Source organism: Apteryx rowi, unplaced genomic scaffold (genome assembly GCF_003343035.1).
Source record: "Apteryx rowi isolate R43461 unplaced genomic scaffold, aptRow1 scaffold_636, whole genome shotgun sequence".
Classification (NCBI taxonomy): Eukaryota; Metazoa; Chordata; class Aves; order Apterygiformes; family Apterygidae; genus Apteryx; species Apteryx rowi.
Genome location: NW_020450912.1, coordinates 166212 through 189709, shown reverse-complemented (window position 1 = coordinate 189709; position 23498 = coordinate 166212). Strand labels below are relative to the sequence as shown.

Genomic DNA, 23498 nt, shown 5'->3' with positions numbered 1-23498 from the left:
GACAGCAGTAAAATCACTTTATCCAGCTGAGGAAAGGAAGACCGAGCCCTGCCTACTTGCCACTCTTATGCCAGGTTACAGGTCACTCCGTAAAGAGGTCTCTCCACACTGAATGACCGAAACTCAAGCAGAGGGGTTTCCACGCACAAAAATTCAGATCATGTGTGTCGTATCAACTCAAAACTGCACTTTGCCCTTGTAGACTACTTCACAGTAAATTTTGGTCATGTGTTTGCCGGAGTTTTTTTTTTTTCTTTAATCAATAGCATTCCCTTAATTAGTTTGGATTACATTAAGTATTACAAGAAAAAAAGAATGAGAGAAATGAAAAAAAGAGAGAAATCCCATAAGAAATTATAGACTCAGATGATCTATAGCATCAGACATCTCTAAGCTGTTAATTCTWACGCTTTTTCATCCTTGTACGTTTTTGGATAAACCTGTACGTGTTTGTTCTCGTTATCAATCTAATTCATACCTACTCAATAAATTAAATTTAGCTACAATTATTCCTAGTGTCATTTCTAATATGCCCCCAGGTTCCATCGTAAGAATTGCCACGGATACATAGAATAAAAATGAAAAAGAGAAAATTCTCTGCCCTACTTCCCTCTCCCAAAGGATCGCTGAATAATATAAATGACAGGCATAAAAAAAAGTTCTTGGAGATTAAAAGAGAAGCTCTTGTCCTCACATTAACAAAAATAACCTGAACACCTTTGACCAGTGACAACATCCTCCCATAATAATATCCTGTTAAGCATAAGATGGTCGAATCCTCAGGTGGCATAAATCATATCATTCAACTGAAGTTGTACTCCTATAAGCACCTGTGCTTCTCTAAGCAACCTTTAGGAAAAAAACAAAAAAAACAACTGCACATTTTATTACATAGTGTCTGCGATTCAAATGAAGGTCAGAAAATACAAGCATAGGATGAATGGAAGCAAAATTAATTATAGTCAAAATATTCGCTTGCAGAGCAGACTACTCCTTAAGCATTAATCTTTTGGGTATTGTGGTTACATTAAAAAATTGTGATTGTGCACGGCTGTTAATATGCTATTGTTAAGTTAAAGTTCAGAAAATATGTAGTTTCCAAACCAAATCCCTTCAAGATCTGAAAAGCTACTTGTTAATTACCATACAAATAGATTACTGCAGCATAGATTCCTTGCACGTAAATCATCTGAAAAAAAACATGCGATTTCTCTTAAAAGGCAACAAAACTGAAGCAGACAATGACATCAGCTTGTATTCACACAATGCAATGAGAAAAATGTTCTTGCACGGAAAGTACCAGCAAACATGCTATCAAGAAAGAAGGAGGAGTGCAATTATTATGGGGTAGTCTGGGACTTCAGAGATCTGGGTTAGCCTCCTTGTTCCATGACAACATCAGACAAGCTGTGTAGGGCTGTGCATGTATTGGCTTGACTGAGAGGGGGTTATTTTTTTCCACTCAAGGGACATGAGTCAGCTTTGCCCACACATGCCTTGGAGGCTTCATTAGAGCCTTTCACGTTTCATTGCTGCTGTGAAACTGGAATCCTTACTGGTCTTGCCTTTGGATTAACAGAGAGCAGGGCAAGGAAGAGTTGAAAGACAGGTGTGGGAAATTATGGGGTCATAGGGAATAGGATAGGAAATAGGAAAGGAAATAGGAGCTCCTGAGGCTCCTGCGTTCAAGACCTGTTGTGTCCAGATAATCTCTGTGTACACAGTAGGGCACGACAGAGCCAAGTGGGAGGAGGCGTAGGGTCAGCCTCGTAGTCAAGGTTCAAAACAGACAGGCTGGACTGGACCATCACCAACGAGGCTTTATATCATATATGGTCAGGAGCTATGGCTTTGAAGGCAAATTAAGATCAAATCTTTACCGCTGGCGTAGGTTCAGTTCTTAGCCTCTCTTTTTTTCTCAGTTCCTTGTTTATAAAAAAGGAAAAACGGTACTTCTCTATCTTATTGTACAGTGTGAAAGGCTTAACTAAGGGAATACGGAACCACATATGTACAATAGGTAAGTAAGCACAGGCATTGCAAAAGCCATAAGATGATCAATTTGAAAACATGGTTACAGGACTAGGCTCTCTTTTATGGAGATTTTTTTTTTATTTAACTTCAAAACTCTTAGAGCTCTGCAGAACAAATCCAGTAAGGATTCCAGTATTACAGGAAAGATGTGATTAGGGGGTCTTCCAATATTTAACCCCTAGATACTGCTTTATTTTTACACATATATGTCTCCTGTTAAATTAAGCTCTGTGCATCTAGACATATGGCAAACCGATCTGTACAATTATACAGATAAGGTCACATACTTAACTGGCAAGAACTGGCAGCAACCGTACTAACTTCAGAGAAGTTGTGTAAGTGTTCTCAGGGAGAGGAAGACACTCTCATTAACATAAAAGGAAGGGGGCAAGAAGAGGGAGAATAATTTCACAAAAACAAATTATCTTTGGCTATACCAGTGTAACTCTGACAGAGATTGGAGAGACAAAGAGAAGAGGAAAAATAACATAAATTCACTGTTAACCTCAATTTTTGAACAAACCAATTCAGCTGTATTCCAAGATGATGAGGCTTCAGAGATTAGGCGCTGATGCAACCTGCTCCGTGATGGAAGACAAGGAAGAATCAATAGTCTGTGATTACTGACATCATGATGACTTTTATAAACACACCTGTCTTTACAGTTGCCTTCTCTTCTTATTCCCATTTCTCAGTTATTTTTTTCAAAATATTCACGTGCAGCATAGGTCAAACTTATTCTTTCAGACAGAAAATGTCTCCATGATCTTTCTTTGTATGCTGCTAAGTACTGCAGGATCAAATGTTACATTGATAGCAGATTAGAGCTACAGTCCTTGCCTCAAAGCAAAGAACTTCCACTCCACAAAGAGATATTAGAAAGAACCCATACAATAATGTGAAAATACACCATTCAAGCTACTAAAAGTACCTGTCCTAAGATGACAACAGAAGTGTATTCATAGCAACTAAGCAAAAGGGAAAAAAAGTGCTGATTCTAATACTGTCCAAAATCACAGACACATGTAACACTGTTGATTGTTAAGCAAAAGCTAAATGCAAATCGCTTGACTTACTACAAAGCAGTAGCAAATAAAAAGAAAACAAAAACAAACATAACCCACAACCCTTCACCTCAGCTGGCCTAGCATCACAGCTTTATATTCCTCCTGGCAGCTCCTTCTCCACACTCTTAACCCTGCATGAAAACCACTGCCCACGGGCTCCATGTCTAAGTACCTATAACTCAAAAATCTAATTTCCCCTGACAGAACTCAGTCTTGGACCACAAGCAATTGTAACACAGGGGCATTCACTGCTATTATCATAACAATGTTCAGCAAGAGATGACACGTATACATAGCATATGTATGTGTGCATATGTTTAACAGGGCTGTGACTCGGTACATAGTTTCACCCAGTGATCTTAATTATGCTTCTGCCACTGATAATAATTCTATCAATAGTATTTGGCTAGCTGGAAGTTAATAAAACAACCCTAATTACAGAACCTGAAAATCAGTGGGAAGTGAAGGAGTAGTACAACATATGAAAAAGGTAGCTGGTTTCTTGACCCATTCTAACTAGTCATGATGCCTGGAAAGTTATAAATAAAGAAACTGGACTGACAGACAAGACAGAAGAAYTGGTTATACAGCTAAGCTGAGAACCAAACATAGTTCTGAATAGCACAGAGGTTCTACTTTGCTGTCTCTGTTGAAGCAAATGGGGAGTTCAGGTTAAAAACTGATGGTAGACTGAATAAGAGAGGATGCAATGATCCGGCCAAGCCAATGGAAATACTCATGAAGTGTCTTTCTATGAAAGAGGAATAACGAGGTCATCATGGAGATTCACATGAAGGTAAAAACTTCTATAAGCTATGTTTAAATCTGCTGACTACAGAAATAYGGCATTTATGAGCAATGTTGGAATTGTCAGTACAATTTTAAAGGAAGCTCTTGATATCAGAGACATCCAGCAAGCTGAACTATATTCAGTGCTTCACAAATCAAAAACCACTGCTAGAAGAAATCAGGTCTGTTCAGGAGAGATGATAAAGCTGGATTTATTATTTTATTAATAGTAGCATTACTGTGGCCTCAGCTAAGGTGACATGGCTCACATCTTTATTCCCTCCACAGATAACACATACAGAGTAAGCTGGGAATCAGCCAGCGAGCAAGGAAGAAACAGGCTGGCTGAGTCCAAGTTTCTTCCTTTATCTGTAGAATCAGTGGTCTGGCCACTAGACTATAGTTGCTTAATCCAAAAATACTTTATATTCCTCTTCATCGTACCATTTTAGAAGTGATGCTCCACTCTCTTTTTATATGTGTATAAATATGTGACTGTGAATGGATGTGTATTCACGCAGACATGCCTGAAAAAATCAATAGCTTGCACTTTCAGAGCCCATTTTATCTGCAAACTGTCTGCTGTGGATTAATTCCCAGAACAATCACATGAGGTAAGTAAATATTTCCAATTATATTAAAAAAAAAAAAAAAAGAAAGAAAGAAAAACATTGAGGTTGGGTGACTCACTCAAAGTCAAAATAAGAGTTCATGTCACTACTGTTTGCAGCTCAGGAGTTAATAGAAAATGTACTCCAGGGAATAAATGTGCACTGGCAAGCAGATGGACTTGATGATTTACATCCTTTCCTCCCTGTTTTTTTTTTTTGTTATTATTACTATTATTCTTGTTGTTATTACAAGTTCCTTGAGGCAGCAACTTTGTCTAACAAGTTGCACAATGCCTAGTAGACTTCCAGGTCCCATTGTGATTAAGCAAGTAACAGCAACATTTATGGTCCTTTGATGGTCCCAGAGCTCAAACCACTGGAAATATGTTGTCTAGTAAAGAATGAGCCATCCCAAAGCAGAAATTAAGGTTTTTAATATCCTCAGAAGAAGCCTGATTTTTAATAGTGAGCATATTATAAAGGAGTCATAAGATCCATGCTTTAAAATAATATTGAGAGCTGAAAGAAAAGAAAGATCTTTTTACCTTGTTAAAATCGATATTAATGTTACTCAGTTATAGATATATTTGGCTGGACTGTGCAACTGTTAGTGAATGTAGCACTTGTACAAGCAGTGTTAGAGACAGAGGAAGGAAGGGAAACCAATGTCCACAAATTCACCATTGATTTAAGAGACCTACAGTCAGTGATTTCTTGTTCCGTAAGGTCTCATGAGGCAGGTCACTTGAGCTGCAGAGACACCTACAGCATAAATGGTGGTGAGCATGACAGTCACAGATCTGTCCCCCATGATCTACATAGCTATCTTACAAGTATCTTACAGGTGGCCTGTACGCACACAGAGCTAACGCTGTACCACGCCAAACACATGGGCTTAAGATGCCCACGGCCGCCATGCCACCACGTTTCCGAAGGCAGCCTCCAGCCCAGGAGGGAGCCTGATCTGCAACACCCTGCCAAATTCAGAGATATTTCCCATTTTGTTGAGTGTAGTACCTGAAAGGCGCCCTGGAGGGAGATGGCAGGTTAGAATACAGAATCCAGAAAAAAGCTAAAGGTCTTTCTTTATGAAGTATCTACAATTTTATTTCAAAGGAAGTTTAAAAAGAGTTTAATAGTATGAGCTGTGTCAACTGTAATCTCAGACAGATCCCCAGTAATGCAGCAGAACATCCATGACAGGGTGGGAGCAGGGAGTAGGGAGAATCGGTGTACAAGAATGAACATAAAAAGCTGCCTATTCTTAACAGACTAAAACAAAAAAGGTAGAATGAAATGGGTCTTAAAAGAACAGAGTGACAAAAGGACTAAGGTATTATTAAATTTAATTTGATATCATTGATAGAAAGTCCATTAAAAACATCATCATAGAAGTAATTTTGTTTAATCTTTCCTAATAGTCTGGCATTATCTTTAATTATTATATGGTGGGAGGTTTTAAATGCCCCATACTTTACAGAACTAATAGATGCTAGCCTCTCCCCCAACTCAATCCAGCTTGGGTTTAACCCTGAAAAATGTGAAATGCTGCGGCAGGAACTAAGTTGCCTTCATTTCCATTCATTGTCTGCACTGCATTTTGCATCACCCCAAAAGCACCAGGTACCTTCATAACTGGATTCTTAAAATCCCTGAAATGTGCCTCCCAGAGCAAGATGTGTCCCCCTGAAATTATATCCACCACCTGAAGATCCCAGCAGAACTGAAAAATCCTGGAGGGTTCAACAGTCTTTCTTCCTCTGCTGGAAAAAAACATCCAAACTTGGGCTCTGGAGAAACAAGACTTTACCACAGAATCCCCAAAAGTGCTCTCCTGAATACATAAGCCACAATCACTCTCTCATCACCATTATTTCTGGGCTGAAAAGAGCCACTGGATTGCCAAGAGCTATACTGCTTACAACCTTTAGGACACAGTGCAATGGCAGAGCACTGGATTTAGCTCAATCTGTGGGGACAGAGAACATGTGCAGAGATTTCTTGAGAAAAACAAGACAAAAGTATCCATAAAAATAGGGATGCATGGTAGGAAAGGGAAGTATTGCTTTAAAATGGCATGGCAAATCTGGTGTTCAGCCTTAGCAGGATCCTACACCTTCTGTTTCAGGAAGTGTAAAAGAAAGAAAAACGAAGCCTGCTTAGAAGCAGTTCCTTCCTTAGCATTCATATCTATTAATTCATGACCCTTACTAACCCCGCATTACCTTATATACATGTTAATACTATTTCAGCAAGAAAATATCCAGTCTCCTTCTAAATCTAGGTGCAGCATGTGACAGTTCAGAGACACCTTCCAGAGGTAAAGAATCACTGCTCTGAAAAAATGTTCTGACCTAGATACACAGTTTCTAAAGTCACTAGTGCATCTTGCTTCAAAACAAAAGTAAATACTAGTTTGGGAGTGTCCGGGGTCTGCTTTTGTTAAAACAGTAATTGGTGTTGGCAAGAAACTAAGCAAGGTGTAACCAAATTTCTCATATACACCAGCATAAACCTAGAGTAACTTCATTAACATCAACAGAATTGCAGTGAAGGAGAGCTAAATTCGTTCTGTTGGCATGTTAGTTAAAATATCTCTTAATATAATCTACGTAAGACTGAAGAGAAGCTTATTGGGCTTGTCCAACATATTTGGAACACTAAAAAATAATGTAATGGTTTGAATTAAAGTTCATTGTTTTCTTCAGATGACAGAAAAGTAATAAATCCATGTAGTAAATTACCACTATGCTGTGCCGTGAAATTAACACCCATACACATGAAATAAAAGTAAGAATTTATGGCCCTAATCAATCATTTCTTTATAACTCCATCATCTGTTTTATTTACCTTCTTCCACAAACCTCTCACCCCAAAATAACCATTACTAGGCTCACTGGTGTCGGTTCAGGGCTGCTGTAGCATTCCCAAGTGCGCTCTGGCACAGCGCTCCGGCAGAGGGCAGGGAGCCAGCTGGCCGATTCACCCCGTCAGGACCAAGATTTGCTCTGTCTTCCTCTTGTCCAGCCACGGCTGCAGTATCAAACTCACCTCATCGGCTAATGCTATTTATTTAACTGCAGTAGTAAAATCCAGTTATCTTGCACAGTGTCAAAGTAAGATTGAGCCCTCCCGCTTTGTACAAGAGAGAAAGAGAGAAAAACCAACAGGGACAGAGTACAACCGGAGAAGTAGAGAAGATCCTGGTATCCTTTTAGGCATCTAAAAGACTTAGGAGTGTAAGCTCCATTATTTTAAAACATTATTTAACCATTAGAGAGTCTCAGTGGCTGAGGTTCAGATTAAGTAGGGTATTTATCCATTAACACTAAGGTATGTGTTTAGAAATGTTTAAAATCCTAAACGCTCCCATCAATGGCCTCCTTTTAAAAAAAGGGATGTGAGCTGTGCTCCGACATCAGCCAGGGTGTAGGTTAAGTCGCCGAAATGCAGATACTGCCAGACAGGCAGTTTGACTTTTAAAAGCACCCAGCAGTGGGAACACTTCCGTTTCCATTGTATGTACGAGGTGTCTGGAAAACAAAGCCGCAAGGAGAGAAAATACGCCTTTCCTCCCGGCAGCGTAACCAGGAGAGAGTCACTTCAGCTATTTGAAAAACATGTTAATCACCCTCTGCACACACACAAAAGGACAATAGTGTATTGCAATATCCCTTACCCAGTGAAACTAAATATATCCCGGGTTGCTCTCTGGAACCTGCTAAATTTAGGGAGTATTCTACATTGCTCTGAAGAACAAGGCTCCCTTGTTCTTGAGCATGGATGATTTATAGTTTCACACGTACTCATGTGCTATATTATTCACTTAGTGCTTGTACCTATGAATATCAGCTCACGAGATGAAAGTGTACACCAAGGCACAGACTGACACTCAGTTGTACGTTACGGAAAAAACCTAGGTGAGAAAACAAAGAACTTTATGGGAGGTGGCAGGGGTTTTCCCAGTCCCCCTCTCAACACTGCTTTTACGGAGCTGGATACCTGCGTGTGGGAGGGTGGCATGCGTTCTTATTTTTCTCCTSCTGAGCAGAAAGGAGGGTCAGCAGGGCCTGCTCTGCCACCTCTGTAAACCGGAAACGTGAACCTGCAAAGAACAGCCAGAGCCGCCTGAACTCCATTTGCATTCACACTTCTGCAGTAAGGCCGGAGCAGTGGCGGGCATCGCAGCTCCCATGGTGCATATGTCAAACCTTTACGGCCAAACGCATTCCTGTGTCACTCAGGCAGCATGAGATTTTGGCTAACTTCACCCTGATCTGCCGCCGGTGGTGAGAGGGCGGGCTGCAGAAGATGACTTTCGTGGTGAAGGTTCTTCTTGCCCTAAAGGGCCTTTTAGCAGCCCTTCGCTTCTGGAACAGTAACTCGTCCTCTCTCCACTGACTCCTGAGCAAATTGAAGATGGCAGTCCTAAACAGTCTGAAGACAGTCTTCAAAAAGACCCAAATGCATGCTATTTATTTGCAGTGCAATAGTATCTAAAATACCCATCCAGAACTGTGCCCATCCACATAAATGTAGGAATAACCTTTGTACTAAAAGCTCTACTGACTATAGACAAGGCATACAGACTTTGGGAAAAGGGAGTATTATTATTCCCACTCTCCGGATAACAAATTAAGACACAAAAAGACTGTATGCTTTGGCTGCAATGGCAGTTCTGTATCAGACCCAGGAAAGAAGCCTGGCRTCCCTACGTCCCAGCTCAGTGCCCTAACCAGGCAGCAGCACGCTGTAGTGGTATGTGTGCCTCTAGAAATTTGCATGACTTGAATGAGCTATAAAGTAGCTGAAAGCTAGCTCAAGAGGAGGACAAACACGGTCATTACTGAATTCAAATGATCACAGAAAAGGAGGGTGAGAATGCACAAAGGTGGAGACCGGACACCTCACAACCAGGGTGCAGGAACACCCAGTGGATTCCTCCTAATGGCAGCAAGGACCGTCTCAAAAGAAGCAGGGATTATCCACCTCATTTGGTCTGTCCAGTTCAGCCTGCCCAGTTCATCACTGCTGCAGATAACCGTATCATCTGGAGTAAACGCAGAAATATCTGAAGTAATACCCRCCTACCAGATATGTGCCATAAAATATGATATGCCTTGCTCTCTATTTGTACTTTACACCAAACCACACTTTGTCAGTGTAAAGCACCAAGTCCTAAAAAACAGAAATAGGACACAAGAGGCCAAGGCTAGCAATGCTTTATTCTCCAGCAGTGATGGGAGATGTTCCTGAAATATATCCAGACGATCTAAGGAAGTGCTCTTTGATCCACTATCCATGCTTCTTTGCTGCAGAGAAAGACAAACTCCTCTTTCCTGACTATCTTCCTGAGACCAATAATGATCTGAACTTGGGAGATATTCATTTCTGAGCACAAATCTAGCAAGAGATTTAACCATAAGCACATTAGCAAGGCCCAATCAGTCAGGCATCTGAGAAATTTCTTACTACCACAGGAGCACCCAGCCAATTTCCTGTCTCTATTTAAGGCCAGCTTCTGATRCTTCCCATGAAAGGCTGTAAAAAATGTAGGATGGTGCTTTCATGTTGCCTCTCAACACCTGATTAATCACAAGGGAAAGATGTCAGTTTGTTGGCATTGTTTAAATTTTCAAGCTGACACAGAAAATAAAAGATACCCTTCTCACAAATGACTTTTCTCACTCCAAGGCAGGAGAACACTTACTCAACTCACCTACACTGCAATCACTACATATTTGGGTTCACATTAAACCTTTTAATCTTGATTATACAGCACACTTCAACATTTAAGTCTGCTGTGCAAAGAGCTCCATGAATTACAGCTTTGCTAAATTTCAGCAAGAACATGGGGCTGGCATGCTACAAATCTCTTCTGCGGGTGCAGAAGCAGCCTGTACAAAACAATCCTAGTGTAAACCATTGTCTTACAGAAACTAATGTGATACACAGAGATGATTAAAAGTAGCCTGGCCACATACCACAGGGTCCCCTTTTAGTGCAAATGTGCTATGCTTTTGTTCCTGAGATGCCGGGAGAAAGCCTCACGATGCTGACACTGAGCATGGTGCAGGCAGAACTCACTGCACTTCAATACTTTACAAGGGATGAAACCTGTGCATTCAAAATGATAAACCTCCCTTTTTGGGACAAGCCACCTCATGGCACACACAATCAGCCTGATCATTTTCAAAGGAAAAAAAAAAAGGGCAGCCTTCCCAGCTTTCGATGTTTTGCATTTTGCAGCTAAGTGAGTTGGACAGAAGGGGAAGATTTATCCCACATATACATGACAAATCAGTCGGTCACCAGCCAGTAGGTTCATCTAATGCAATGGGGGCCCTTCAGGGGTTGCCAAAATAGTAATGTTAATCATTCTGAAGCCTTTAAGTTAAGTTCTCAGGCAGCAATTTTCTCAAGGTAAAATGAAGATGAACAATCTTCAGAGTTAACTGCAATTGAAGAAAATGAAGATCTCCTTGTTAGGGAAAACTATTCTCATCCTCTGCTCCAGACTGATGAAGAGCCACCTCATAGCCTCTACTACCAGCTATAGCACACGGGCGTTAGGTGCTCCCACAGCAGACTAAGGCTCCATCGTGCTCGGTACACGCCAAATGGACTGTGGGGGACTGCAGCGTGCCAGTCTCAAGTATTTGTCCCTGCCTTAAACTGTTTGCCATCTAGATGAGAGCAGTTCTGCTGAACAGGTTGCTCTGTGAGAGGAGCTGATACCGGGAGAGCACATGCACTACACATTGCAGAGTCCTAACTCTGCTATTTTGCCCAGATGGGATGTATGGGGCAGGGGGAGGGAGGAAAGGGATGCAGATGGAAGAGCCATCTTCGGCCATTTCAAGTGTTAAAAATAAGTGAGATTTGTGCCTTAGGGCTCAGCATATTGAACAAAGTCATTATACATGCTCAATGATTCCTTTACCTGGGCTTATTCCTGAAAAGATCCCTACCCCTTCTTATGTCACATATTGCGATGGGATTGCCCAGCCAAATGTTGAAAAGCTATTTAGAGAATATTACTTACCTATCCCAAACTAAAAATGTTCATTCTTGGGTTTACTCCTTCTGTTTTTCTACCTGTTTTGAAATTTTCAGCAGATATAAAAAAACAACAAAAATAAAACCCCAGAACAAAAAAAGAAGCATCCTCTACCAAGAAACAACCCAGGTTTGTAGATACTGCCATCAAACTTCTTTCTAAAAGTCCTGGAGCAAAGCCCAAAATCTCCCATTACAACAAACATGACAAGAGCATGAATCTTCTGAAGTATTTTGACAAATATCAGCCTATTCCTGTGAAACAGTTCACTGATTCTTTAGCTACAGAACATGCTTTAGGTTCCCCATCAAGGTGAGGAGATTTACCAGGCAGATAATGAACAAGGGATGGCCAGGTAAATGCTGGAGGGAAGACTGCCTGCAGCAGAAAGCAGGTATGCAGGCAGCATAGCATCCAGGACCTCGGGTTTAAGCTCTGAAACGTCTCCTGGTGTGAGTTCTTCATCTATCCCCCAGGACAGTGGCACCCACAACACCTAATTCAGCAAAGCCATTAAGTGCACAGAGATCCCCTGGAGTCAGTCTGCAAGGGTGTGCATGCTCCACTGGACCTGGTCCCAGGCTAGCTAATAAGAGGGCTTCAGCATGACTTAAAAGAACCACCAGGCATACAGAAGCATATCTGTAACATTACACACAGAGGCTAGATCCCCAGCTGTTACAAATCAATGTAAATTCATAGATTTTTTTTTTAAGACCAGAGGGACTATTAGATCATCTAAACTGTCTTTTTATATAAAAGAGGCTGTAGAATTACACCCAGTTACTGTTATGCAGAGCCAAACGATATGTGCTTGACAGCTGTAGTGCCACTCACTTCAGTGGTGCTGCACCAAATTACAAAGGATCACAAACTACAACAGCTTGAATCCACTTCCTAGAGGTGCTCTGCATGTTCAGTGTAGCAAAGTCTCATCCCTGTGGGCACAGTAGAGAGGCAACAGCCAGGAGCCATTTGGTGATCTACAGAGAAATGATCCACAGCAGCACAAGAGAAGTAAAAGTAACATCACGTCATCTGCCAATGCACTCATGTGGCATTTATGAAGAGGATGCTTTAAACCTATAACTAATAAAACCGACGTTCGAAAAGCAATGCAATGTCAGAGGATCCTGAAAGGCAGCAAGGTGATAAAACATTTAAATCATATTTGCCTACTGCTGTAAGACAGTAGGATTTCCTTACCTGTTTTGGAATTGATTACAAAGAAGTTCTGAGGATTTCCGCTTGTAATCCGGTAAGTCAGTTTTTCATTAGTGCTGGAGTCAGGATCCTGGGCTTGGATCTGAATGACAGATACATCCTTCGGGGAGTTTTCCATGACAGCTGGGTAATAGATAGGTTCAGAGGTCAGAGGAGCATTGTCATTCACATCCTCAACTTCAATATAGACTTCGATGGTAGTGTAGAGTGGGACGACACCATGATCCGTTGCATACACTGCCAACCAGTAGGATTTGGTTGTCTCCCGGTCAAGAATATCCGCCGTGTAGATAACTCCTGCAGAAAAACAGAAAGCAGAGTATTTCAGGAAYAGGAACAATGAAAAATCCCATCTGTTCTGACTGGAGCATATTGCAGAAATGTGTTCAGATTTATTAATTACTCCAACCTTATAAAAAATATATATGTATATAATAAAAATAGCAACTTGAGCTCAGTCATTGTTTCCTAAACTCTGTTCAACATCTCAATCCTTTGTCCCAAGAAATTCTGGAGGAAAAGAAGATGGATCTTCATAAGTGTCCTAACAGTCACAATCAATTCTCTGCTGGGACTGCAGCTGACAGAGAAGAAATGCCCGTGTTTTCTGCTAGTGATGCTAACTTGTATAAGCCTTGGTAGAAAGAGATATCACCATTGACAATGAATTGTGCAAGGAAAGATGTTTTCACTTTTAAAACAACTGCCAGAGCCCTTGCTATAGAAAAACAAAACAAAAACACCCCCAAAATTAGGGGGCAGTTTAAAATAAACTAATTCAAGTTTGGAAAATAAATCTTAAATTTAATAATTTACTGCACAACGCCTAAATCTTGGGATAGCGAACAATCAAAAACTCACAGAGCAGCATTTCTTAGACAGGCAGTATACCCTCTTTTATCGCAGAGGAAGGAAAGGTTTTCCCACACTATCTACTGATGTAGGAAAGCATCTGCTGGTTTCCTACCTGGTCCTGAGAAATGAGAGAGAGTGAGTGTGTTTGTACAGAGCCTGAGGTATGCAAAGGCCTTGCCACTTGCCCCACCGTGGAACTACCTGCTTGCACATGTTCCCTTCCATGACAGATTTCCACCCACCTTCATTTCTGCCTAAAGTGATTTAGAAATCCATCCTCCTCCTGAAATGAACACCAAAACCACAAGGACTTTAGCAAAAGCAGATACAGGGCCCTTATATCAGAAACACCTCCTGGCACAGAGACCTGCTCATATTTGCACTGTCAAAACCTTCTCTGGCTTGGGCGCTGATGGCAAACACAGAGAGGATCAAATGTACCCCTAACAACACAGACAGGTCATGTCAGCATCAAAATACGCAAACACACTTTCCCACTACTTCTGGGATACATATGCCAAGAATGTTTTCCTCTCCTAATTCAGCACTAAATCTGGATGACACGTTAATATAGTGGATCTCAAGCTTGAAATATCCTAAAAGGATATCCTCGCAGACAAGCAAGTCCCGTTAAGAGAGAGAAATTAGTAGAGAAGCTGCAGGGCAAGATGGTAACATCAGAAACTTGAATTTAGGCTCAGATGTGCTTGCTGCTACTTGGAGCAACACATCAATTCCTCATTCAGGAAGAAGGCACTCTAAGATCAGTGCTAATAAGGGGGCAAGTGYGCTTTCTTGTTGTTATTGTTTTGTTTTTTTTTAAAAACAAATTAAAGTCTGTAGCAGCACACCGGAAGCCAGAGTTGCATGTGAAAGGTGTTTCACGCAGACTGGCTTTAGGAGCCACCGAGGAAGTGCACGGGCTCAGTTCTCACCCTCCAYTGCCGTGGTCAGAGCATGGGCTGCCAAGAAAGGATCCTGCTCCCCAGTCTTATCAGGAATCTTTCTTAATGAGGTAGGTAAAGTTCAGATGTAATTTATTATATTATTCTGCAGCTCCAGTCTTACACACCAAAAGACAAGCTATGCCTAAAATCCAACTCCTAAAATGATACCAGCAATTAGCCTTTGATTTAGAAGCAAACTGGTAGGTCTACTGTGTGTTCTTGAAGAGCAGCCAGGAAAATTATGCTCATGRGACTTCAGCAAAAGACATGGATGTGATGGCCTGGTAGAGCTCTCCAATCCCCAATGATATGAACAATGTCAGCGCAAACTGTCCCGGATGTTTTACAGCAGAACTGATCCTACTCTGAATGACGAGAGAGAAACAGGCACCCGCAGAATGATTTGTCTGATCTGTCTTGGAGACCTCTCTTAGGATGGAACTGTTTCTTTCCATGGACTGCATGGGCAGCATAGGGTGACTTTTAGTCACCTAAGTTAAGGAGATAAATTCCATCCTCAGAGACTACCACATCCTGCTATAAGACAGGAATGCCTGCCAAGCGCGAACGGATGCTGCCGGTGCACAGGCAGTCAGGACCAGGCTCCTACTACCCCCCCCCCCCCCAAATTCTGCTCTGGGCAGGAGACAGCACAGGACCCACCACATAATTGCCTGACGTACAGGCAATTGTTTTCTAGGATACATCTTTTTTTTCTAAAGTTTGGAATTTTTTTAACATGTTTTTAACGCTAGTTCGAACAGACAGATATTTTCCTACAATCTGATCAAACAGAGAAAGGGGAAAGGAGCAGTACAAATGCCAGCCATGTACAGACTCAGGTCTTCTTCCAGTAAACATCAGGTCCATGTCCTCCTTGATCATATATATTATTCACCTACCAAAAGTGAGCATCACAGCACTGTAGGACAAGGGCAGAGAGTATTCTAAATATTCTTGTCAGCAGGCTGTGCTATATAATGACTTTCTGTAGAAACATGGGTGAAATATGTAGCGAACTGTGATGAAAATGCCTAGAAGTTCAGCAGAGAAATTACATCCCAGGGTTGAGAAGAGTCCATAATAAACGACACCCCATGGAAATAAATAAATATATATATAAATAAATAAGTCCACGTGGGCAAGGAAGAGGCAAAAAGATGAATAATAGTGCTCCTGGAGATGTTGATTTATTCAGAAGGCACAAATTATTTTAGATCTTTAAACAAAAATTGAAACAAGTGTTTTTTTTCCCCCCTACTGAGCGCAAGGAACTTTCTAGTAGATTAACCACTGTTTATGAAGCTGAATTCAACAATATTGAGTTGCTAATAAATATATCTTCTGAGTCATTCCTTTCTTTTATGACTCCTGGCAACAGTTACCTTGCATTTCTGTATTTCAGAAGGAAAGGATCATGAAACAAGTGCTAGCAACTGCCAGTGGGTCTACTACACTGGATTTTTCCTTTTACTTTTGATTTATTAAAAAGCCCCAGCTACAGAATAATTCCTTTTGCTTAATATGTCTTGTCATTTCACCTGTCCCGACACAGCTGCTCGATAAATACAGAAGTCCTTTGTTCACCTTCAGGTTTTCCAAGTGGAGATCCTGCACTGCTCCTGGGAACAGCTTTCACCACTTTCTTGAATGAGCTGCAAGAAGTTCCTCCTTCCTGATCATGAAAACATGGGTCTAAAGTTTGCACCATAGGAACCCTGGCAGAGCCGGATCCTCACATCACTGAGATCAGCAAAAGCTCTCCACTGAATGCACTGTTTTTTAGGTCAAGGTCCAAATTGTCAGGAGCATCCCCAGTGCTGCTCCCTGCATCACATTAGCCTGTGCTTTAAGTAGAAAAAGCTTTAGATAAAAAAAAAAAAAAAAGTATCCACAAGGACACAAAAGCTGTCCCAATTTTAACCAATCTTTCCACATATCTGTGGATGACACCTCTCAGAGAAATGTTAAACTTCATCCTAATGAGGTGTTAACTCTGAACACTAATGATAACATTTAACTATCAACAGAGTTTCTCCATCATTATCTTATGAAAGCAAAAAGGCTGATATAGCTGATATCAGGAGCTACAAAATATTCTCTGGGGTAATCCAGATAGGCCCTGGGCTACCTTAGCTTGGCTGAGTAAAAGTATAAGAAGGGTAGAGAATATCCCTGTAGAAGACCACCACAAATTCAGTAAAGACCTCACTTGCTTCAGAACTTATGGATATTAACAGATATTAAGACCTTAGAAGATGCATAGACCTTTGTTTTCAGATACAGAAGAGCAGAGAGGAGAACAGGCCTTTGGTACAGTTGTAAGGCTTTTCCAGACAGATTTTGTGGTATACTTTCCCCAGTTGCCTGCTAATTAAAAAAGAAACAAGCAAGGTAATTGTGCCTGAGTTGAACAAATCAAGAAACATGAAGAAACACCATCGGAAATCCAGAAAATTTCAAAACGATTGAAAAAAAAAAGGTTGAGATTTTGCAGACCCATTTACGGATGAGCCTGAGAAACAGACGGGTGCACAGTGCTCCTGTCCACTGGGGCGCTACGTCACAAGGAACTACTGCATTTCAACACAAGGCAGCTGAATTCCTAACAAGCTGTATCTAAGCAAGCTCTTTATGCCAACCTCAGCGAAAACTGCTGGATTTTGCTGTATCCTTAAAGGACTGAAGCCAGCACTTCCTCAGGCCTGTGGCACCCTCAGAAAAAAAGCCAGGCATCAATCAGAAAAGCAATGCCACTGATATGCTTTCCGCTGCATTCCTCAAAGCATGTTTGCCCTGCGTGATCTGCAAAGCACCATGTGCATTACCAACACTATAAAAGAAAAATAACAACAGACTGCGTTAATCTCTGATTAAAATTCTGTGCACATTTATATGTAAATTAAGCACAGCCCTTCAGCTCTCGGCAATGCGCCAGCAACGCAAAGGTTGTGTGCTTGTTTCTCTTAAAGGCTTGTTTTCCCTCTTTCCCCAGGAAAATAAGGGGATAACATTTTTACACTGCTCCTGTAAGCGGCACACAGTGAGATGCTGTGTTATGATGGGCTAAGGCAAAAAAGGCAGTGGGAACCTAGTGGCTATTAAACTGGACAAAAAGTGGGTGAACTGGAATTTTATTCCTGCCTCTCCCACCGATTTGCTGTATATCTTTCAGCAGACCTCTTAAAAATCACACAGTCCACTCCAAAATTATCTGAAAGTTGTGTATTTACTATAGCTGCAAGAAACCCAAGAGGCTCTTGAAACAAAAAGGGATTACGCAAAAACATTATTTTTTTCTCATCTCTTTTTTCCCCCCTGTTTGTTTACCTTGCACGTTTGACAGCACTTTGTGTACAGGTCGCGTGATGAATGGACCTGCCACGGCTCTGCAAGAGGCTGTTTACCGGAGCTGTCAGTCTGAGTATTTACATAGGTGCCCATCACCATGGATATCTGCTCCTTACATACGTTCCTCCTAAGAGTCAGCTCATCCTTCATGAATAGTCTCAATAGAGCAAACACTGAAAGGAGTTCAATTACGTGTAGTTTTTCTGAAGGCAAGATTAAAAGACAACTTGGTGGTCCATAAGAAGCTGGGCAGGGAAAAGACAGAATAAGAAGGCTCTTTAATCTAGCTGAGAAAAGCAAATCAAGGCCTCGGCATTAGGAGCTGATGTCAGAAAAAGGAGACTGCAAATATTCAACAGGGAAGACACCTGGCAGGAGCAACTGCTTGCCAGAGAAGGGCCAGAATTTCCCATCATTTGGTATCTTGGTACTGGGACAGGACACTTTACTACAGCATAACCTATTCTTCACCCAAGTTATTAGCCTAGATTCAAAAATAATTTAGCATACTCTTTCAAAATCCTCGATCACACAGAAGTACTGGAGAAAAACCCTCAGTTATTTCTTTATGAAAATACTGCAGTTGGTTTGCAAGGAGACACCCTGCTTAATACCATCAGCTCTTCTCAGTCATTCAATTGAGGAAAGTCTAAATAACAAGATGTTGTGTATTCCTCTAGTTCCTTTTCAGGAGTACAAGCTAATTGCACAAATCTCCACCTCAGACTGGGAAATTAGGAAAGGCCAAATAAGGTAAATGACTCCACTTATTCCCAGGTCCTGACCCAAGAGTGGCCCCAGAAGAGGACAGGAGGAGTCTGGTGGGAGGTAGTGGAGGCAGAGCAGGTCTGGCACCACAAGCGGCAGCGAGAGGTGGAAGTGAGACTGTGGCAYGTCCCCTGCGATGTGCCCAGCTCCTGGGGGGTCCTGGGGCAACAAATGCCAGAGCACGGCTCCTTCCCACAGAAAGCCAGCTCCTCACTAGTGCAAAGGGCTGGTGGTTTAACTACCTATAAAAATATATAAGTTCTAAGGTTACTGAAGGGCTAACAGTGATGCATGCGCCTTCTTCCTGACTTCAGTGCTGGAGTCAGTGCAAACTCACTATCAAAATYTGTAAGGTCACTTCTGTGGTGCAAAGTGCTACAAAAATCCACTTCCAGCACCTCGAATCTCAAAACGAAGGGGCTCAGGGCAAAACAGCTACAAAGTAAAGTTGGTCTGTCCCCAGTTTAAAAGGACAGGAACTAGGCAGAGTCAGGAATGAATAGTGACAAAGAAGTATTCAGGGCTCTGTTTCATCATCTAAATTCAAAGGAAGAAAGGAAAAATCATTGATTCTGAAATACTACTAATTATTCATAACCCTCATCAAAGACTCTGCAAGTCTAGYGGTAGCAAACACACCACCTTGTTTGTCACCGAACATCAGCCAAAGTAGCTCAGTTGCATTTCCTTGCTGGCAAAAATAAATAAATAAGTGTAGTTTTACAAGAAAACAGGTGAACAATGATATTTTTCAGAAACTGTTGGTCTAAAACACAGGAAAAAAACACCTTAAAATTCTARTCAGGCCTCACTGAGATGAATGCTTTACATCCACCCATCTATACTCCTACACCCAAGCTCACATCAAATCCTACCCCCACATAGAAGGAGCACGGCTGTACAAAGATTAATTGCAACAGGGGGTCATGTAAAGATTTGAAAATGTAAATGCAAATGTCAGAATTAATCCATATTCCTAGCATTGAACACGYATATGATTTTTGAAGGACGCTTAACAGAGAGCTCTCATAGGGAAGAAAAGTTTAAAAAGAATGCAGACCCATTCTTCATTACACCAACAAGCATAAAAACAACCAGAATGATATGATTTGTAGATAAGAATTATGCATCCAATTAAGAAAGAAAATTCATGATTTAAAGAAATCTAACATTATGCCTAGCCCAYGTATTTTTTATTTAGGGACCTCACATAAAATAGGCGATGATGTGTGTAAAAGCTGAGTTTATGCCGTTTTCAGCAGATATTTATTTGATTACTTCCATTAAGGGTAAATTGTAAATATAACCTATAGGATTAAACAGCTTCAGTGCAATGAACACGTGAACTGTGCCCAAGCACCAAGGYCAGACCGATTCGGCATACTGGGGCCACTGAAGCCAGTGGGAATCAGAATAAACCACATATTATATTCACCTCTTTTTAAGCCTTCTAAGTCATGACTCACTAGCTCCTGTTCTGAATATGGACGGCAGTATCACATCAACCACCAACTCAACCGGAGCATGAAGGAAACCTATCGTTCATACCACCCACAGCTCACAGTAGGCAACTTTGAAAATCAGGCTCCTTATTCTGGTGATTAAATGGAATTTCAGTGCATTCATTTAAGCCCCCCCCACTGTGCAAACTGTGTCCTCCCATTTTTATTTTATTGCACAAATTTTGTAAGCTTTAATATATATTAAAACAAAACCCAGCTCCTACTGAAGTGTGTGGAAATGTCCCCATTGACTTAAATGCAGATTAGATCATGACAAGGAACGATTCCAAAAGCAATATTAACTTTGTGAGGTTATACATATGTAGAGTTTTCTAATATTCTTTTGTCTCGTTCAATGCTTACTCTACAGTTCCACTGTTTATATTATAAAACATATATAATAAACTATGTTCAGTCGYACAAGGCAAGACAGGTAACGCTCCTGTCTAGGGCTTAACTTTTAATTTTCTCTATTTTGCTGATGTTTTGGCTATACAAATTTACTGTTACAACAAAATATGTTTTTACACAGGATATTACATCTAAGTTCCCAGTGCAAAGAAAATTAGAAATCCAATCCTCAGCAATGCTACCTCAACAGAGATTGGAGTTAGTCTGCAAATACACTTTTAGCGATCATATTATTAAATGCAATTTCATGAATACCTAAAACAATCAAGACTGTGACCAGAACGTTCAACATGTTAATGAATGTAATATGTCTGCATGTAATAAATATGTAAGTAGACAGTGTAAGGGTTTACAACTCACTCTACATGACATGCCACTGTGCATTACAGTGGCGATTTCATTTCAAGCTTGCAGTATGGAAGTGCGGACCACCAGGGCGCTGCTGCTCCGTACACAACCTTTTTGGTATGTAACATGGCCACAAATCTCATTTGCTCATGGAAAAAACCACCACCACACAACAGACCAAGCACAGCCAGTTGGTCTGAAAAACAGATCTGGTACACGAGAAAATCACATCCGACCTCTGAGGTTTCCGGCCAGTCCACGCTTGAGCCAAAGGCAGGGACACTGTGGCTGACCTGAAAGCACAGTGCAAGTTGAAGGTGCAAATGCAAACCAGGTCTGGCAAGGTTCATTGAATGAGGTGCAGCACCGTCAGGGTGCACCATTAGGCTCTCACAGGTCTGACCTCGATACTGGCTGGAGATGGAGTCATGTCCAACCACACAGAGACTGGCCAGGGCGTGAAATGAAAATGCAGCTTAATTTATGAGAGTGAGAGGGGAAATTTAACTAATTCAAGGTAATAATCAAGTTTAGGTCTGCCCAGTGCCCTCTCAAATTAAAAAATACACACACACACTCACACACACGCATATATATACACACATAAATATATAAAATTCTGTGTCTTCTCCCAGCGTGACTGTGCACCCCAAGTATTTGCTCGGGGTGCCCCCTCCTCCTGGCACCCTGTGCTGCCTCCTTCTGTGGGGACTCAGCGGGGTAAATGCGCAACCCAGCACGGGGTCTGGTCTGGCCTTCGGGGCCTCGGGCAGCAGAGCTCCCGCGGTCGCCCAAGGCAGACACTGAGCTTTGCAGCACTGTTGCTGCAGCGTTACAGTTTCTAATAAAGTTGCATCTTTATGAGGCTGGAAAAAAATATGTCTCAGATTAGGTGCTTCACCTTCAAGATTACYTATATTCTGAGGTGAGATTCTGCCTTCAATACCTTCAAATGACTTAAACCCAGGGCTGCCGGCTTTCTTTGCTTGCTTTCTTTGGCAGGGGGCGGGGGGAAGGCTTACAACTTCAAATTAAAATGAGCTATCACTTAAATATGACATCTTCAAGGTCACTTACACATCAATTTCAGAGCAATTTTCCAAACATATCATCAAGACACTGAACCAGACACTTAGTCAAATAAATTCTCTATCTTCTTCCATTTATGAATTAAATTAAATAAGATGTGCCAACATTTTAACCTGACTAGGCTTTATTATGGTTTCTGTATCTTCCATCACAGCCCTCTACTTATTTAAAGAAATATTCATTTTCAACTTCCTTTAACGCTTTTTTGCTTGGGCAGAAAAAATCACAAGCATAATCTTGTATGGATAAACAAAAACATGCAATGGACAATTCTGAAAGAACCAAATTGGCTTCAAAACCATAAATACTATAGAAAACCCTCTCATTTATGAGACACACTCCATCACTGCTGAACAGTGAAATAAAACCTGCAGCTCAAACCAAGCGGAGAGGGGTCTCCCTCTTCGGTCTCAGAGAGAGAGCAAAATACGGCACCTATTTATGAGATCAACTTTTTGCTATTGGACATGTGCAGGCTAAAATTTTCAGTAAACATAACAAGTATAACAAATGAAAAGTACAATTTGGGGTGTCATACAAAATTTAGATACACCAAGCATTTATAAATGCTGCCAGTAAGATCCAGTGCACACGCTTAAAGTGATTTCAGAAGAAATACAATTGACTATATAATTTCATTCTATTTACTATGTATTTTTTTTTCCTTTTTTTAAAAGCACTCCGGTGGCTACTGGGGTTCCAGCTACACATGAATTACAAATTATGAATTCTGTTCAATATTATAATGCCTCTGTATGCGTTTATCCCCCTGTATCTGTTTTTTTCCACAACAAACTACAAGTTCTGTTTCGTTTTCTGARCACCATATGGATTATAAAAGTCTTCTGTGCTTTCAGCTCATCCATGTAGCCTTCACAATGAAATGCAATGTGCAGATGGTATCAGCAGAAATTCTTACATTGTTAGCACCAACAATGAAATTTGTTAAACCTCGATAATAATCCATTTGTATGGAGGCACTCTTTCACAAAGGGCCTGGCTAATGCCCAGAGTAACCCACATTTGCAGCACATCCTCTTTAGGAGATTAATAAAGAGATCAAAGTCTCACCCATGTGTCCTCTGACAGGAGGACTGGGAACCTAGTTTAAAAAGAAGGGTTTGCTCCCAGTTATTTCAGAAATATCTTAGAGATCTTTATTTTAGAGATCAGAAGCAGCACAAAGCTGAGGCAGGAAGAGGAGCTGGAGAAAAAAAGACACAGGATACTCTAAAGGATTCTGATAAAAAGTGCAGGCCTGATCAAGAGTGGCAAGGGACTTAAGTGCCCATTCTTCTTACTTTACAACGACCTTTATATCTTTTATATTGCCTACAGTAAGAAAGAGTGCTTTGGGACCCCTTCTGCAAAATCTGTGCCTACCTGCTTCAAGTATTTTATATCTCTGGTAAGGGACCTGAAAGGAACCTGGGGCAATTTTG

At 41.1% G+C, this 23498-nt stretch overlaps 1 protein-coding gene across 1 annotated transcript in view; it reads right to left on the bottom strand.

Annotated features, from left to right (window-relative positions):
* The window catches only part of FAT3 (FAT atypical cadherin 3), a 354360-nt gene that overhangs the window by 218621 nt on the left and 112241 nt on the right, over nucleotides 1-23498 (bottom strand). Inside the window, exon 3 of the mRNA XM_026084321.1 lies at nucleotides 12768-13082. Within this exon, the coding sequence (XP_025940106.1) occupies nucleotides 12768-13082 (315 nt within the window). The remainder of the gene's footprint in view (nucleotides 1-12767; nucleotides 13083-23498) is intronic.